Raw genomic sequence first — 16,734 nt, 5'->3', positions numbered from 1 at the left:
GTGTCTCTAATAAGCACACCTTAAGCTGTCATTGGATGTCTGCCTCTCTAAAGTGACCAGTACTCCTGACTGCCCTATTGCGATGGCTACAAGAGGGTGGGCACTTTGCTGGACTTGTATCAGATACAGAGAAACCGGAAGAGGAGGTTGTTTGTGTTGCCTCCTCATGACAGTGGTTCAGGAATAAAATGGCTTTGACACCCATCCGTCAGCAAGAGAAGCTACAGGAAGCTTTACTTCCCAGTTTCCTGCTAGAACATAGAAACACAGGAAGCTGTCTTATACTGAGATCAAACCGTTGGTCCATCTAGCTCAGTACTGCCTACACTGACTGGCAGCAGCTCTCCAGGGTTTCAGACAGAGGACATTCCCAGCCCTACTTGGAGATGCTGGGAGTGTGTGTGTTTGTGTGTCTGTGTGTTTGTGTTTGTGTGTGTGTAAATTAACCCCTGAATTCACTCCCTGTTGCTTCTAAGCTACCTTGAGGATCATTAGATTAAAAGGTGGGCTATAAGTCTTCAAAATAAATGAATAAAATGGAATAAATGTAAGTACCATTATTGAAAGAAGAGCCTGAGATTGTATTTACACATTACCACAAATGGAAGCCTAACATGGGGAAGGGATTGGTTTTGTTTTGCAGCCCCCTGTCTAAGCAAAGGAAAAACGTCATCAGCTGTGTAACTGTGCATGATTCCCCTTACTCTGATTCTTCCGGCAACAATAGTCCCTATGCTGTGCAGCACCGAGGAGCAAACAATAATGGAAACAACTACGATACGAAAGGCGCCCCAGAGTCGCATTGCAATGGGAATCCCAGGACGATCATTGTGCCGCCACTGAAAACCCAGGCCAGCGAGGTGTTAGTAGAATGTGACAGCTTGGCACCAGGTAGGTTGGCTACATCGCTCAGGGCACATAGGAAGCTGCCTTATACCAAGGCACACCCGTTGGTCCATCTAGCACAGTATTGTCATTATCAGCACTGACTGGCAGTGGCTCTCCAGGGTTTCAGGCAGAGTCTTTCCTAGCCCTACCTGAAGATGCCAGGGGTTGAACCTGCATGCAAGGCAGATGCTGTACTACTGAACTATAGGCCTTCTGCTAAATAAAAAGCCTTAAGCAGAAGCCATAGAAGAATCCTTCTGTTTCAGGATCTGTTTTACACAGCCCAGCTATTATTACCAGGTTTGCTGCATTTTGTTCCATGTTTTACGGCAGAGATGGGGAACTTGCAGTCCTTCAGATGTTATTTGTATGTAGGTAATAACAATAATATATGTATTTAAAGAAGGTGTAAACCACCCATCATTCAAAGATATCTCAGAGGTGTCCAAAACGAGTAAAAACAAAATGCAAAGTTAAAACCATATGAATATATTAAATCTGTCTGTAAAACCAAGAACAATATCCAGCAATGTTGGATGGTCTCCACCTTCCATCAGCCCCTGCATTGCCAATGGTCAGGGGTGATGCGACCTAGGCTGCGTACACACCATACATTTAAAGCACATCCCGCAAAGAATCCTGGGACCCATAGTTTACTTCTCACAGTGTTATAATCACTAGTACCCCTAACAACTACAGTTCCCAGGATTCAGTGACACACACACCCCAATTACATGTACTTTTGCTGTGTTACATTAATGTATCTGATCAAGGGAGTTGAGGGAGCAACAAATCCAGGGGGATTACGAGAAGGAAAGCGGGGAAGGTGTGGGAGACGATGAGTAGAAATGTGGTTAAAAGCGAGGGGGTGGGTGCCATAATGTTCAGAACTGGTGTCTCTGGCAGAATTAGGAATTCAGGCAGTCACGGGAGGTATAGGTTCTTCAGGAGACTGGTAGTGGCTGGAGCTGTGAAGGTGGGAGGGCCATAGAGCAGCCACCTTGCAATGGTGACACACCCACCCAAGGAGTCCCGATTCACCTAGGCACTTGCAGGTTCTTCACAGTTGCTAGACCACTTACTCAAAATGGCCTGGTTCACACAACACGCCAAGCCTGCCGTTGGCTTAGTGAGACTGTGCAAATGTGCAGACTCCTGGAGAGCAGCTTGCAGTTGCTTTGCTTCTCCCTGCTTTTTACAGCTACGGTGCGCACTAAACTAAGCCCCAGTTTAGCTCAAGGTGTCATAGTGGTCAAACCCTCTCCATGCTATTCCTGAGCTGTAGCCAAGGTTTGTTCTTGGCCAAGCTCCTATTTAGTGAGGAGAGAGCTTAACCATTGGTCTCGGGGTGAACAACTTGCTAAATTAACCTTGGTTTATCTTACCACAGCACAGCAGCAGAAAGGACTGGGGAGGAGCAAAGCGGCTGCAAGCTCCTCTCCAGGAGCCTGCACACAGTTAGCGTGTCATGCGAATCAGCTCAGTGGGTTAAATAGGAATAAAGCAGGTATATCTTGAATCAGGCATGGACTTGGGAGAGAGTTGTCCCTTGCTTGGCACATCCCAGGTCATGAATGGCCTTAAAGATAAAGGCTTTGATGATTAATAGGCATCAATGACGTCATAAATGTTACATTCTTCCCCCCGTAGTCACCACCAGTCACCACTCATCCTCCTACAAGTCGAAGTCCTCCAGCATCGTGACCTCCACCAGTGGTCACTCTTCAGGGAGCTCGTCTGGAGCCATTGCCTATCGGCAGCAGCGGCCAGGGCCACACTTCCAGCAGCAGCAGCCTCTGAATCTCAGCCAGGTAAGCAAAGGGAGGGCGGACAGACAGCAGGCCCTACATAATCTCGCCACAAGTGCCAAAAAAGTGGCATGATCCACAGAAGACAGCTTACTTTCATTCAGACTAGCTTACTCAAATTTATTTGTGCTAATCTAGCATCAGTGCAAGACACTGCAGGGATTATTTATTTCCTTGAAGTATTTTTATCATCCTCTGTAGCCAAAAATGTTCCCAGTGCAGATTACAAAAACCAGTAGTAAGACACTCCCTGCAGCCAGGGTTATAAGCCAAAAAGACATGACACACAAGGGAAAAGGGATGGAGAGGGAGAAGGAATAAAGCAAGCTCAGCCTTTAGTAATTAAAGTTGCAGTGCTTATTACAACAAGCAGGTGAGATGGAAACAGTTCAGGTAGGCCTATGGGATGGCTGATGCTAGATGAGAGTTGGGGAGAGCCAAAGGCAGCTAGTCTCTCAGCAGAGTGGTGGGAAAGCCCTGCTTTCATTCTCTCCCTCTGGTCTGCAACCATCAGATAAGGCAGAAATCCAAAGCGGGGAAATGAATTTAGTAGCCCAGCTAAGAGAACTGAGTCAGGGTCCAGGTTGCTGGTTTTAACCTTTAATGACCGAAATGGCTGTATGCCAGCTACCTTAAGAACTGCCTTCTCCCATACAAGCGTGCCCAACTGTTAAGATCCTTCTCAAGAGGCCTTTCTGCAGGTCCCCATCTTCAGAGGTTAGGGGGGAATGGTGGTGAGGCAAGTACACACCATCCTAATACATACATAGCCATCAACATCAGGAGGTTAGGACTGCAGCCTCTGAATCCTTTCTAAAAAAATGCATATTCTTTTACTGGTTACTCTTCCTGCCTCCATTTCCCTCTCCACTGCTCTGTTGCCTTTTAGATTGTAGGGTTCTTGAGACAGGGACCTGCCCTCTTGCACTTTGTAAGCCACAGTGTACATTGATGGCATTATATCAGTTATCAAATATTAAAAACAGTTATTATTAATAATTAATAGCACTATTGGCTGCACAGGATTCCCAAGCCTGGGTTCCCTCTTAACACCAGTGCAGTGGTTTTTAGGGAAGTACTGGCAGACGAGAGCATGTTTTTAACCCAACAGCCTTCCCCTGAAATGCTCCTTTTTGCTGTTTGCTGTTTATTTTTTTACTGTTTGTTCCCCACCGGAAGAGAACAACTGAGGGAAACGACAATGAAGTATGTGTGAACATTTGCAGAGAAGAATTGGTTGGTGCAGAAAAAGCTAAACACCTCTTTTCTGCCCCTCCCCCTGCCTTCCATTTGCATTAGCTGGTGGATGCATATTTAGAAAAAAAATGTGTGTGTGATGGTTCTGTTGCTCAGAAAGGGATAGAAAATACATTTGAGATTTAAGAATTAGAACATACTGTTGTGCAGGTTTAAACAACTAACAAGCGGGGATTAAAACCTCACTGTCATTTTATTGGTGCTCCTTTGGAATAGGCACAGCAGCACATTGTGACGGATCGCACAGGGAGTCACCGGCGACAGCAAGCCTACATCACTCCAACAATTGCTCAGGCTCCATATTCCTTCCCACACAACAGCCCCAGCCACGGTGCAGTCCACCCCCACCTGGCTGCGGCTGCAGCTGCTCACCTCCCTACTCAGCCTCATCTCTACACGTACACTGCACCTGCTGCTCTGGGCTCCACAGGGACTGTGGCCCATTTGGTGGCTTCTCAAGGGTCAGTGCGTCATGCTGTACAGCACACTACGTACCCAGCCAGCATCGTCCACCAGGTTCCCGTCAGCATGGGCCCTCGGGTCCTTCCATCGCCCACGATCCACCCAAGTCAGTATCAGGCGCAGTTTGCCCACCAGACCTATATCAGTGCATCTCCAGCCTCTGTCTACACTGGATACCCCCTGAGCCCCACCAAGGTCAACCAGTACCCTTACATCTAAAACACTGGAATGAGGAAAAGACAATGGCACAGACGGAGGGGAAACCAAGGCTGCTTTTATACTGAAGGACATAACAGGCAAACAAACAATGCAACGGGAGGCTCAAATCTAAACTTGAACAGAGGAGACTTTGAGGAAGAAATGAGAGAAAAGAAGAGGGAAGTCAAAACCAGTCCTACACTTTTTATTTAAAAAAAAAAGAAAAAGAACAGAAAAAAAGATAAAAAGAACGGAAAACAAAAATACAAAAAAATTTCTGCACCAAACTTCATAGTGGGAGAAGCAGAAGGACCATTGTTGTCTGGTCCTGTTTTTGGATAACTTCACCAATAGACTTTTACAGATTATTTTCATCTGACTACATTTAGGAATTTGCTGTTCAAACCTCCTAATACCAAGTTTCATAGGTGTTTGGGTATTTTTTTTAAATTAAAGAAGCATACAAATTAGGGATTTATCCAGAATTTCAAAAGGGTTATCACTTTGTCATTGCACTGGTTGCTGTAACCCAAAATAAAGAAACAATGAAAAGTGTGACGTGTTTTCTGTTGGGAGAATAAAGAGAGGGACAAGCACAGGATGAGAGATGTTTGGATTGTTCCAGCTCTCTCATTGACAGGCTTAGCAGCATTGGTAAGTTAGAAACACGCACACACTAAGCAGAAAACACTATTGGGCAAAATTGGGCAATGGGGATATTTGTTCTTTCTCTGAGCACCCTGGATAAATCCCTGAGAAATACTATTCTGAAAAGAAAAAAACCCTTTAATAATGTACAATAGAATCTCATCTTCCTTACTTGGAAATACTTTTCTTTCTTTTTTTGAATAACCCTTCACCATTTGCAGTCCAATCCTAATCATTTCCTGCTCCAGCAGATAAATGCATATGATGGACAGTGCTGATAGCTAACCCATCACAGCGTCACAAAGCATGGCATCATGCTAACGTTGCTGTAACCTTGTATCCAATCTTGTGAGCAGATACACAAACCCAAATGTTTAGGATTGGTCTGTTAGTGTAGGATAGTTCTAGCTGGTCCTCGATAGAATGTAGCACTATGCCATGCATACACCTTTTTTTCTACTTTGTGTTAAATTCCAATGATACCAATAGACTATTCCTCAATGTGATTGCACAAAAAAGTGATATAACATAGGCATGTAACAAATGTGATTGTCCAGGTATATGTGTGTGTGCGTGTGTGTGTGTGTGTGTGCGCATGTGCGCGCTGATGCTGCCTTCTCTTGTGGTGTGGTCCTCAGCACAGCCATTACAAACTGTCACAGTCTTAGTTTTACATCATTCCCTTGTAGTGCCTTACCAAACTACAGTTGCGGTTTTAAGGGTTTACTTCCACTGGTACTCCTAGAAACTGACTGAGGCTGGTTGGAATTTAATCTCAACTCTTTTTTTTGTCTATTGACTGTTCTTTTAATATTGGTTTTCTTCTTATAGCCTGTTTTGTTTTGTTTTGTTTTATATCATCTTCTTGGGGTAAGTTGCAAAGGTCAGTGGAGGGCCGTGATTTTTGACTGGAATGGAAAAATGGGCATGAAAATGACTGGACTGGTTCTTAGCCCAAAAGCAGCTTTCCATATGGTTCCATTTTGTTGACAGAGTTGATTGAACATCCTATCAGGATGCTCAGTGTCCCCAATTCTTGACAGTTTAGTATTCTTACAAATATAAATAGAATAGGGAGCCCCCAGTCTTGCTTTGGATCAAAAATACGTAATACCTCATGTTAAATGGCTATGTCTGAACTGGGGATGTGGGGGGAGATGATTAGCTGGGACGGACTATATATATATATTAAATGGAACGCTTTCAGTGAGAAAAGAAAAAAGAGAATGAAAGGATTAGTTCCAGAGCATTAGACTCAGGTTTGCTCCAGAAACTATTTTTCTGGAGAAGCGCTTGCACTGGCACCTGCACAGGCTGGGCAGCTGCATAAGCCTCCAGCACTACCTTGGACTGGGTTACGTGACCTTTCCAAGAGGCCTGAGCCCAATTTCCAGTGGTAGGGGTTTGATCATTTCTAGGTGGCTTATCCTGAAGATCCAATGTCTATGAAATCCCGTAGCTAGGCCTGACTTGGAGTCACCATGATGAGAGGCATCATGGTTTCGATGGTGCTTTCTTTACTTCCTCCCACCTCATTCTTACTGTGGATTTTTTTAAAAAAATCATTGTTCAGATTTGCTGTCTGGACTCTATCCTCAGCTCCAAATAATCTGAACTGTCTTGTTTTTTGTAAAAGAAAACAAAACAAATCAGATTTCCAAAGAGAAGTTTTTGTACAATGAAAAACGTTAAAAGAGTTAGAGGGAAATCTTACTGCTACACCAATGCAAGTGGGTGCTTTTTTGTCAGTGCTTAATATTGTCATTGTTGTTGTGTTTCCTGTGGAGATTTACTTGTATTGGTGGTCTGAGGCCTGCCTGCATAGCCACTCAATACCGCTGCAGCTGTATTTGTGACTTCAGAAATGGAGCGTTTAGGCAATATGGTAAGATGTTGGGATATGGCAGGTCAATTAGCTGAGAGAAGAGGGAGGGATCCCAGGTGTGGTTAAGGCGAAAAGGTTTCTCAAGAAGTAAGTTGGCAAGAAAGACAAGCACAGTTGAAATATCTGGAAGTTGTCACTCATGCTTTGCCTGGAGGGAGCAAAGAAAAACTCTCGCCATGAATACTTTAGTTGGACACAATTATTTTTCTGTGGCAAACCCTCATATAAAACCTCTCTTTTTGGAATTTTCAAATGAAGCACCATTTGATTTTTCTGTTTTTTCCCTTCGCCCCCTAAACATAGTGATGTAAATCCTAACCTTTCATTGGTTCGTGCACCTTACACCAAAACCTTTCTAGTTCCTATCCTGTTACAGAGATTTTTTCCACTTTCTCAGAGTAGTATTACTACATTCCTCTCCTATCCTATCACATCTAGAGGGGAAGCTTCACGCTGTTTGTGTCATTGAGAGGAAGAATATTGTTATGTTGTTGTTGTATTCTTGTTATTAATTTTTATATAATTATGTTTTACTCTTTGTTTTCATTGCACATGCATTCCTGCATCTTTATTTTATTATTATCTTCTCTGAATAGGGGATTGAGTATTATTTAAGGGGGGGTTCTGTGTCAGTGGCATCAGAATGCTTGTTACACGTGTAGGTTTCACAGGGAAAGGGAGACACAGGGATATTCTGGTTGAGAAACTTGTGTACTGTAGATCACATGAAGGAGGAAGCAAGATTATAAAGTAAGTTCAGATGTAGCAGGAAACCATAATTTCCCATTAAGAGATTGAGCTATGGCAAGTATTGGGCTCTCATGCTCCCTCTTCCTTATTTCTTTTTCACATAAGCAAAGAAAAGCTCAGAAGCATTTGCTTCCTTTTAAAATTAACTGAAATTCTCCATGATGTTTGAACACTGGGAACTATGGTTTGTCGAAACTGCAGCCAATGAGAACAAGCCAGGATCTAAAACCATGTTTTGATTCTGGCCTGTTCTTGCTAACCATAGTTTAATCAAGTTTCAGTTCCCTAAGTTTGGGCATAATAAGGAATTGTAGTTAAACACCAGAAACAGTTGTTTCTAATCTCCTCTTTTGGGGCATGAAAGAAGAGGAGAGGGGGAAGGAAGAGTGTGTGAACCCAAGGTTTGCTGCAGCCCACTCACATGGCAGGAAATCATGATTTCATATTAGGTCTTCACCATGCCATATTGTGACTATTACACAATGGCAAACCTTCACAGTTTCTGATACCTTCATGCAGTACCTTCATGTTTTTAGAAGTGTGGTATTTTAGGCACAAACTAAACAACTACCAGCTTCACAATTGGATTTAAGAAGGATACTGGGATCGTGGAGACACTTTGATCTTGTGTTGTAGGGGTTAATGTCTGATAAGTTGCTATGATATTAAATTGCAACCCTTAATGGTCTTGCGGTGCCCCCTCTTGAGATGGCCATCTGCAGTACTTCAAGATGTGGTAAGCCAACTCTGCTGTGTTTGAGGGCCTTCCTGCTCATTCTACTGAGTGGGCTGCCCCAAAGTCCTGCCCTGAAGGCACCACTGTTTGAAGGCTTTTCAATCCTGCAATAAACACAAGGTGTGAGTGTTTGTAGTTAACTTTTCTACTTTAAAAAAGCCAATGGGGAGGTTCCACAGTGTCAGTCAAGAAGTGACTGAAGCTGTTGGCTGCTGGAAACTGAAGAACTCAAGAAAATGAGTATAAGGCATGGTTGTCTGTTCTATCTTTATTGTTGCTCAAGATTAAAAGCTTAATTGTGTGGCCAAAATAGTTTGCATTTCTTCCCAATGTATCTAATATTTTCCCTTCATAATTCATTCTTATGGATACTTGTAATGTTTCAAAGTTTTGCTAGTTGTACACAAATATGATATTTATATTTTTAAGAACCTCCACCCTATTCTCTTTTTTCACACTCAGTGTTGATTCTCTTCTGCAGGATATTATCTGGCAGAACATGTTCTTAAAGTGTACCATTATGACATATTTGACGAATTAATCACTGGTTTATCAGGAATGCATACAATTGGCTGAATTGTGGCAAGAAAGGATTGGTTTTAATTATGCAAACTTAATTATGCAAACTTAATTATGTTTTATTTATATATCTTTTTCATGTATATGCACACCGTTTTCAGTATAGAATGATTCTGATTATATAGAACAGGAGACTGAAGGGCTTTTGATGTGGAGGCAAAAAATTCATAGACGGTGCAAGTGTGTTTCTTCCTTTTGGGAAAAAGACTGGTTGTAAATCCTACCATGGTCAGAGGGTGGAATAGTTTAGAGGCCAGAGTGAATGAGGAAGTAGCTAATTCAAGCATTCAGAAATGAAATTGACATTTGTTAGACCAAGGAAGAACTTTTCTTCTAGGGAAGGAGATGCAAATAGTGCTTTTCTGAACTCCTTTTAAAACATAAATGTAGTAAAGCACTATGAGGATGAAGGGAAGGAAGACTATCTTTCATAAGGGAACAGCGGGATGCTTAGCAGCATAAGGTTGGTGTTACATGGGCAAGAACGAGCAGCAGTAGGTGAATCGTTTAGCTTGCTGTAGGCAACTGGGGGGGCAGGATATTGTTGTGTTTGGGGCATGTTCTTTGGAGTTTTTTGTGAATCTATGGAGAAGGATGCCTAAAACCTGTAAGAGGAAGTGCCTGTTTAATAACAGTGTCATAGCAGTACTTGGATGCAGCAGTAAGAAAACTATAGTTGCAATCTAGACATGCTTATCTGGAAGGGAGTCCAGTTGAACTCAACGTGGCTTATTTCTGAGTAGGCGTCTATAGGAGTGCACAGTAAAACCGCTACCGCATCTCAGAGAAGAAATGGTTTCATTGTGGCCAACTTTGGAAGGAAGAGGCCTATAAAATGAAGTAGGTTGTTGCCCTCAGAAGTGTACCAATTCATGTTTGCTCAACAGTATACTGTCCATTCACCATAGCAGTTTCCGTATGTAGGAAGGAGGTAGAGATTATTTTTATTTTGCGGTCCTTAACAGTTTGTACCTGTTCCAAATGATGATATGCAATGGAGGAGCACTTCCTTAACAAAAGGAAACAGTGCAACGGAAGATCTGGATTGTTTTGTTTTGTTTTGTTTTTCAAATCTTTTATCAATTAACAACACAATCCTATGCATGTCTACTCAGAAGTAAGTTCTGCTGAGTTCAATGGGGCTTACTGCCACGTAAGTGGGTATAGAACTACAGCCTAAAAGCCATTGTTTTGAAGAAGTACTTCCAGTTTCAGTGAACTTGCATCTACCATAACTATTTTCATTTTCCCACCCCATCGCACTGCACCCCTCATATTACCTCACAGGCCAACAAAGGAATACTTCTGTCTCTGATCATTTTGTTTCATATATTCTTAAGGGAGTATGCCTCAGAATTTGGCTTGAAATAAATTTATGGTTTACCAAACTTGAAAGAAAATTAAAACCTGCCTTTCTTTAACCAAAGAAAATATAAAACAAGATGAATAGATGTGTTGAGAAAGGAGAAGACTATGTCTCTGCCCATTAAAGAATCCAGGCACATGTGACTTTTTGAATAAGACATTATATGGAATATCATCTTTCTTTCTGCTCTTTCAGTTTTGTCACCCTTTCCCCCCTTGAAATTCGCATTTGAAGACGTTTGCTTGGGAGAATTCAGTCATATTCACTGCTGCTGTGCTAAACATTGAAGGATGTCTAAAAGAAGGGGAGACAAAAGCTTTTGTTTATTTTATGGGAAATCAATTAAAATGTATTTTATTATCCATAGCAACAGTATAGCATAGAAACTCAGTGAGTTGCCCAATGGAGTAGGCTTTTGCAGGTTCTTTGTGTTTCTGTAATGTGTGACTTCCATGCCTTAGTAACTGGCATCTGCATGTCTGGGTCAGACTTGGTGCAGCCCTGAAAGCTAAGTGCAAGGTTAAACAAACTACAGGAGATCTGTAGGTAAAATGCCCTCCAGCCCCACAAAGGTGGGTTCTTTAGTGCCTAGGGATCAAATCCTGTTTTCTGGATCAAGATCTGCTCTTCACTAAATTCACTGGAGAAAGAAGTCCTTTTCTACTCTGCCAATTTTGGCAATGCCCTCAAGAATGCTTACTGTGACCCACTCTAGCCCTCATCCAATAGGTTGGGTTTCAGGCCAGTAAGCGTAAATACTCATGGACTCCTGCTGCTGCTATAGAAATCCCTCTGGTCCTCTCTAGAGACAACTCCTCTCTGGGGATGATGGTAGCTGTAGGCCAAGCAGGTTGGCGAATGCTAGTGTGGGTCATGTGGTATCCTCTGGGTTTTTCTGTATTTGACTTTGTTTGGTCTTTATGCCTGCAGTGGGCAGTGGGAGAGACAGGATGAGGCTCACTTGAGCCATCCTTCCAATTCTCAATCTGTCTTACCCTGTGCCTCATTCTGTCTTACTGTATCTTATCCTGTTGTATAAACGCCTGGTACATAAGCTCAGACTTTCTTGATTCAAACGTGTCAATCAAATTGAGCAAAGTGCCCCTCATCCTACAAGGCTTGTAAAGTACTCTGTACTACAAGGACATAATTATGTGTTCTTGTGTTCCAGGCCATTGCTGCAATATTTTTGGTGAGGCAAGGCTTTCTTTGTGCTGCTCTAGTATTGGGCCATGATGAGTGATCATTGAGAAATGGCTTTCTGAGTATTCTGCTGTGTTCTGCCATCATGTTGGGTGACTGGATTGCATTGTAGCTTTGATTTAAGTCATGCCATTGTAAGGGTAGGATTCATATCAGTTGGCTAAAAACTTTGGCTTCCTTCTGCAGATACATATTCCATGATTCTATGTGGAGAATTCCACATGGGTATACTTGTGTACTTGCCGGGTGTCATGTGTGCAGGATTTTTCAAGCTGGGTAACAAAAGAGCGATACCAGTGAATGTAAAACAAACAAAAAAACCTTATAGCAGAAGGAAACACATATGTAGCAAATATGTCCTTTTGAGTGGGCAATTAGCAAAAGTTGTCAGGAGCCTCCGATACCTTGTTTTTTCTGAATATAGCAAATAAGAGTGAAACTCTCGTGTCTTATGTACGGGTTAGTATTGTCCTTCCAGTTTTAGCAGTGCTGCTATACCAGATTTTTCATGTGCATATTAAGAAAAGAATAGTTGTATGTTAATCCTTTGCTTAATGTAGTTAAACCAAGAAAGGCAATACTAAAAGCATATTTTTTCCAAATATGATATTTTTACTGCACTGATAAAAATTGTGGCATCTCTAATTCTAACTCTTCAGCTGTTGGGGAAGCTCTGTGTCGGTTCACACAAATACTTGTGTGTGAATGGTACCTATAGGCCTCTCCTTCCTTCTTTCCTGAAAGAGGTGGGGCAACACTGCTGAAAGCAAATGAAATGTTTCTCCCACTTTCAGGACAAAGCCAAGGACTTAACTAAGGTGCTGGGATGGAGCTGATAATAACAAGAGTTTTTTTTTTAAGCTAGTACGTTTTGAGGAAGTTTGAAATACCTTGGTCTGGAATTTCTGTTAGAAAATATATGTATTTGCCATCCATCTTATCTTTTTAATTTTACACTATTGTATTTTTACTTTTTGCTTGTTTGCTATGGTTGTAGAGTAGTCTATCTGTGTTCTAGATGTTTCTTGACTTTCTAGTGCTCACTGACTCCATTGGAAGCAAACCCACCTGAGCAGGATTCTAGATTCTGGTTGGTTCAACTAGGATTCTAAAATCCTGACAGTACACTTTGTTTTATAAATAAAGAAGGATTAAAATATTTCTCTTACAAAAACTGTGACCTAATGGCAATAATTACCTCAAATGTGGGCATTCATCTTGGTTTTAGCCTTTAAAACAAAACAAAAACATGTAGCCACTTGAATTTGGGTTTTTTTTAAAACAAAAAAATTATAAATGCCCACCCTGGTCATTGTTGCTTTGAGTGATTCTTTAAAAATAAAATGATGAAACCAAGGATTAAATTACTATTTTATGTATTTTAATTAATTGTGATGTTGAAATGCACATGTAAGTATATATGTTCATAGCTACTGTAAAGTGCTTCGGCCTTCTCAAAGATATGTAATGAATCACATTTTAAACTAATATGAACTGAACAACAGACTGTGGCTACTAAACATTTTCTGGCTACATTTTATAGTTATAGTGTTTTATAGTTTACATTGAAACTGGTACTTTCTAACTAAATGTTCTGTTCCGTTTTAATTATAACTTCAGAATCTCAACACTGCAATCCCTCTAACATTTTTATTTTGCTCGTTTAAAAAACAGAAGTAAAACTGTCTTCAATATGTTCATTCTGTTCTGAGATATAACATAGTAGTAGAAGGTCTGATCAGATAATTCCAAAGTTAAGGAGAGAAAATCACTCCATACATGCTGAAAGCATAGCAAGTAGAGCCCAACAGATGACCTATTATTTTTTAATTAAAGAAATATTGAAACTCTTGGGGATGAATCAGGAAGCACAATAATTCCCACCCAGCTATTTCATTTAGGCTGCCATCCTAAGCACACTTACCAGGGAGTAAGCCCCAACCAACATAATGAGACTTACTTCTGAGTAAATAAGTGCGGGATTATACTGCTGAAATCTGAATCTGAACGGAAATACCTGTATCATGGAACAAGGGGTATTCAGAGCAAGTCATGTATTGTATAGCCTAATTCACACACAGATCAGTAATTGTGTGGGTTTAGCAGCTCTATAATCATGTGAAGCAGAATCATCTGCTTACAATTATCTTGTTAAAATGGCGATCATGGATCTCAGATGTATTATGCATTTACCTTTGCCTGAAAATTTTGGAAGCACTTGATCTGTCTCATCCCACACCCCAGGGTTGATCAATTGGCAGCTACATCCATGGAAATTTCACAATGCAGGACTAGTCCTTAGTACCCCATGCACATGAGCCCCAGTAAGGAAACCTATGAATAAGTCCTCAAGTACTGAGAAACAATAATAGGTAGTGCTATATAATTCTGTAATCATGAGGTTTATCTCATATACTAGTTGCTCTAAAGCCACTTTGAACCCTTAAACTAAATATAAAGAACTTGACCAGCGCCTTGTAAATTTAATTTGCCTGTTAGTCAATGATAGTTTATTGGATAGTTTCCATATGATCAATTGTTGTGAACGACATGTTTGGCTGTAAAGGGTCTTTTGGTTTCTTTTCCTTTTCTCTGAGTGTGACTTGTACCGTATCTGTTTATATGTGTTTTTCTTTTCTTTTTACTGTCAAGCAACCAATGAATGGAAATGTTCTGCTGGACAAAAAGGTATTTTTAGACAGTAAATATACAGGAACTGGCACAAAAATATTTTTATCTGAACAGCTGGGCTTCATTGTGGAGCTGACAGTCTCAGCAAAGTTCCTTATTTAACATTGTTTGGCTGCACTAGCAGAGTAATGAGTTAGAAGGAAAAGGGAGAAATGCCCCTGTTGAAATCTGCATTCCCACTGGGTTCAGTGGGAGCCCTCCAGCCCCTTCACCAAATCCATTTAATACCATAGTTCACGTTAGCAAAGTGAACTTGGCATGTGGCTGTGTCGCCATTTTGAAAGCCTAATGGGGAGGCCTGTTAGGAATGCAGTCCTTACGGGAACTGGACGAGGTTGGCTTCCATAGCTGTTAGGCACAGTTGACAGCAACTAACCCTTTTAATGCCCTTAGCAAGCACTTGCTCTTCCTTTTATATCAAAGCCAGGCCTGGAAATATCACCATGCCCCATTGCAGGAGCTATAAGTTTTCCTTCTAAACCTTGGGCTTGGAGTCTGTAAAGCACAAAGGCATTTTTAACATAGCAGATCCATTTTCCTTAGAATCTGCATAGTTATAGATACAGGTGCTATTAAGGGAAAGGGAAATACAGCCTTCCATGCTTCCACTTTGTGGTGGTTACAAGCAACACTTCTATCTTTTTCTCTATTCAGTTGGGATTTCTCTTTTTGAAGTGATGTTGCCATAGGCTATTCCACAGCGCAGCTAACTGAGGCGCAGAAAGTATCTCCTCATCCATTGTGCTTCACCAGCTAAGTAAAAATAAAAAACGAGGCACTTTCCAGTGCCAAACATTTTTTAACAGACAGAATTGGAATGTGTAATCTGTAAATTTTATACCACAACAAGTTGTTGCTGTTGTTTCTTTCAAAAGGGGAGAAGACAATAGCTTTATTAGAAAGGGGAGGAAGAAAGGAGTTAATCTTGGCAGTTAGAGTCTATATTGTGGTAATTAAAAGAAACATGGGGGCAGGGGGTGGTATTTGTGAGTATTTGGATCCTTCTGACCCATAGTCGAAGGGGTGTTTTATACCTATTAATTGTTCAAAGAACCCAATACGCTCTGAATGGAATTAAAAACACATGCTACATAAAAACTCATTTGAGAATGCAAAAATCTTGAAATATTTCCCACCACAAAGACACCTCCCCACCCTTTCACCTGATTGATACTTCTAAGGGTTTTGTTTTTTCTGTATACAGTATCATCTCGGTTCAAAAACCCCATGAAAGCCCTGATTGGTTGTATTCTTTCACTATATGGTTCTGTATTGAGTGTTAATCCATGTTAAAACTTCGTGAGAATTATTGTGTGCAACAGTATTTTCTTGTGTATTGTTTATTTTTTTCCCTCTTCTGTGAATTGTCCCTTTTGTTTCCTTTCTTTTTCTGTTCCTTTTGTTATTTTTTTGTTTTCTTCTGGTAATGTCTTTGAAAAAAAAACCCAGAAAAGAAACTGACGTGTTGTAGAACTATATGTAACCTATTCCTTAGTCTCATATTATAGGTATGTTATAAGAATGGATATTTTACTTGGCTTTAGAATGTTTTACAAGAAAACTAATTCTTAACCAATCAAGTTCTTGCTACTAAAAAAAAAACGCTTGTGTTTTTCATCATGACGTTGTGTGCTTTAATTAATAATCATTTTCGTTGTAGAAAAATGGAGTGAATTTATATTAGACTTGAAAACTAATAATAGCATTGTAAATTTATGAGATGATTTTAACAAAAAAAAGCATTATAGAAGAATATAGTTATTTTAATTGTAATATTACTAACTGTAGGGTGAGAAAGGGCCCCCCGTTGTGGTGAACTATGTTATAGCTTGTTATTCACAGTTTCTTTTTGATCATTTTTTCGGTCTCTGAGGTGAAACGAGTTATTAATCAGAATTTGTAAACTCACATATGCATATTGTATATGTGTAGAAATGTAATCACACTTTGTCTTGGAATTACATTAAACTGTTTTAAGTCACTGCATTGTCTGCTAGTCTTTTAACTGGCATGGGTGTGGCATAATGTCTGTACAGTGCAATCCTATGCATGTCTGAATAAGTCTCATTGAGTTGAATGGGACTTACTCCCCCAGAGAAGTGGTATAGGATTGCAGCCTTATTATTATTATTATTATTATTATTATTATTATTATTATTATTAAACTTTATTTATACCCCGCCGTTTTTCCAGATTGGAACTCACGGCGGCTTCCAGATAAAAAACAGATACAATTAAAACCTACCAAAGTTAAAACCATATA

At 40.6% G+C, this 16,734-nt stretch overlaps 1 protein-coding gene across 2 annotated transcripts in view; it reads left to right on the top strand.

The window, feature by feature from the left end:
- Positions 1-16,452, top strand: part of HIPK2 (homeodomain interacting protein kinase 2) — a 294,723-nt gene extending 278,271 nt beyond the window's left edge. For both annotated transcript variants that reach the window (XM_061638828.1, XM_061638827.1), the window contains exons 13-15: positions 644-891; positions 2,539-2,699; positions 4,170-16,452. In XM_061638828.1, coding sequence (XP_061494812.1) covers positions 644-891; positions 2,539-2,699; positions 4,170-4,634 — 874 coding nt within the window. In that variant the 3' untranslated portion in view covers positions 4,635-16,452. The remainder of the gene's footprint in view (positions 1-643; positions 892-2,538; positions 2,700-4,169) is intronic.
- Positions 16,453-16,734: the final 282 nt, after the last annotated feature.

The sequence above is a fragment of the Rhineura floridana genome, chromosome 8 (assembly GCF_030035675.1).
Source record: "Rhineura floridana isolate rRhiFlo1 chromosome 8, rRhiFlo1.hap2, whole genome shotgun sequence".
NCBI classification, from domain to species: domain Eukaryota; kingdom Metazoa; phylum Chordata; class Lepidosauria; order Squamata; family Rhineuridae; genus Rhineura; species Rhineura floridana.
The sequence above is the reverse complement of the archived record's forward strand: the minus strand, read 5'-3'. Positions and strand labels throughout refer to the sequence as shown.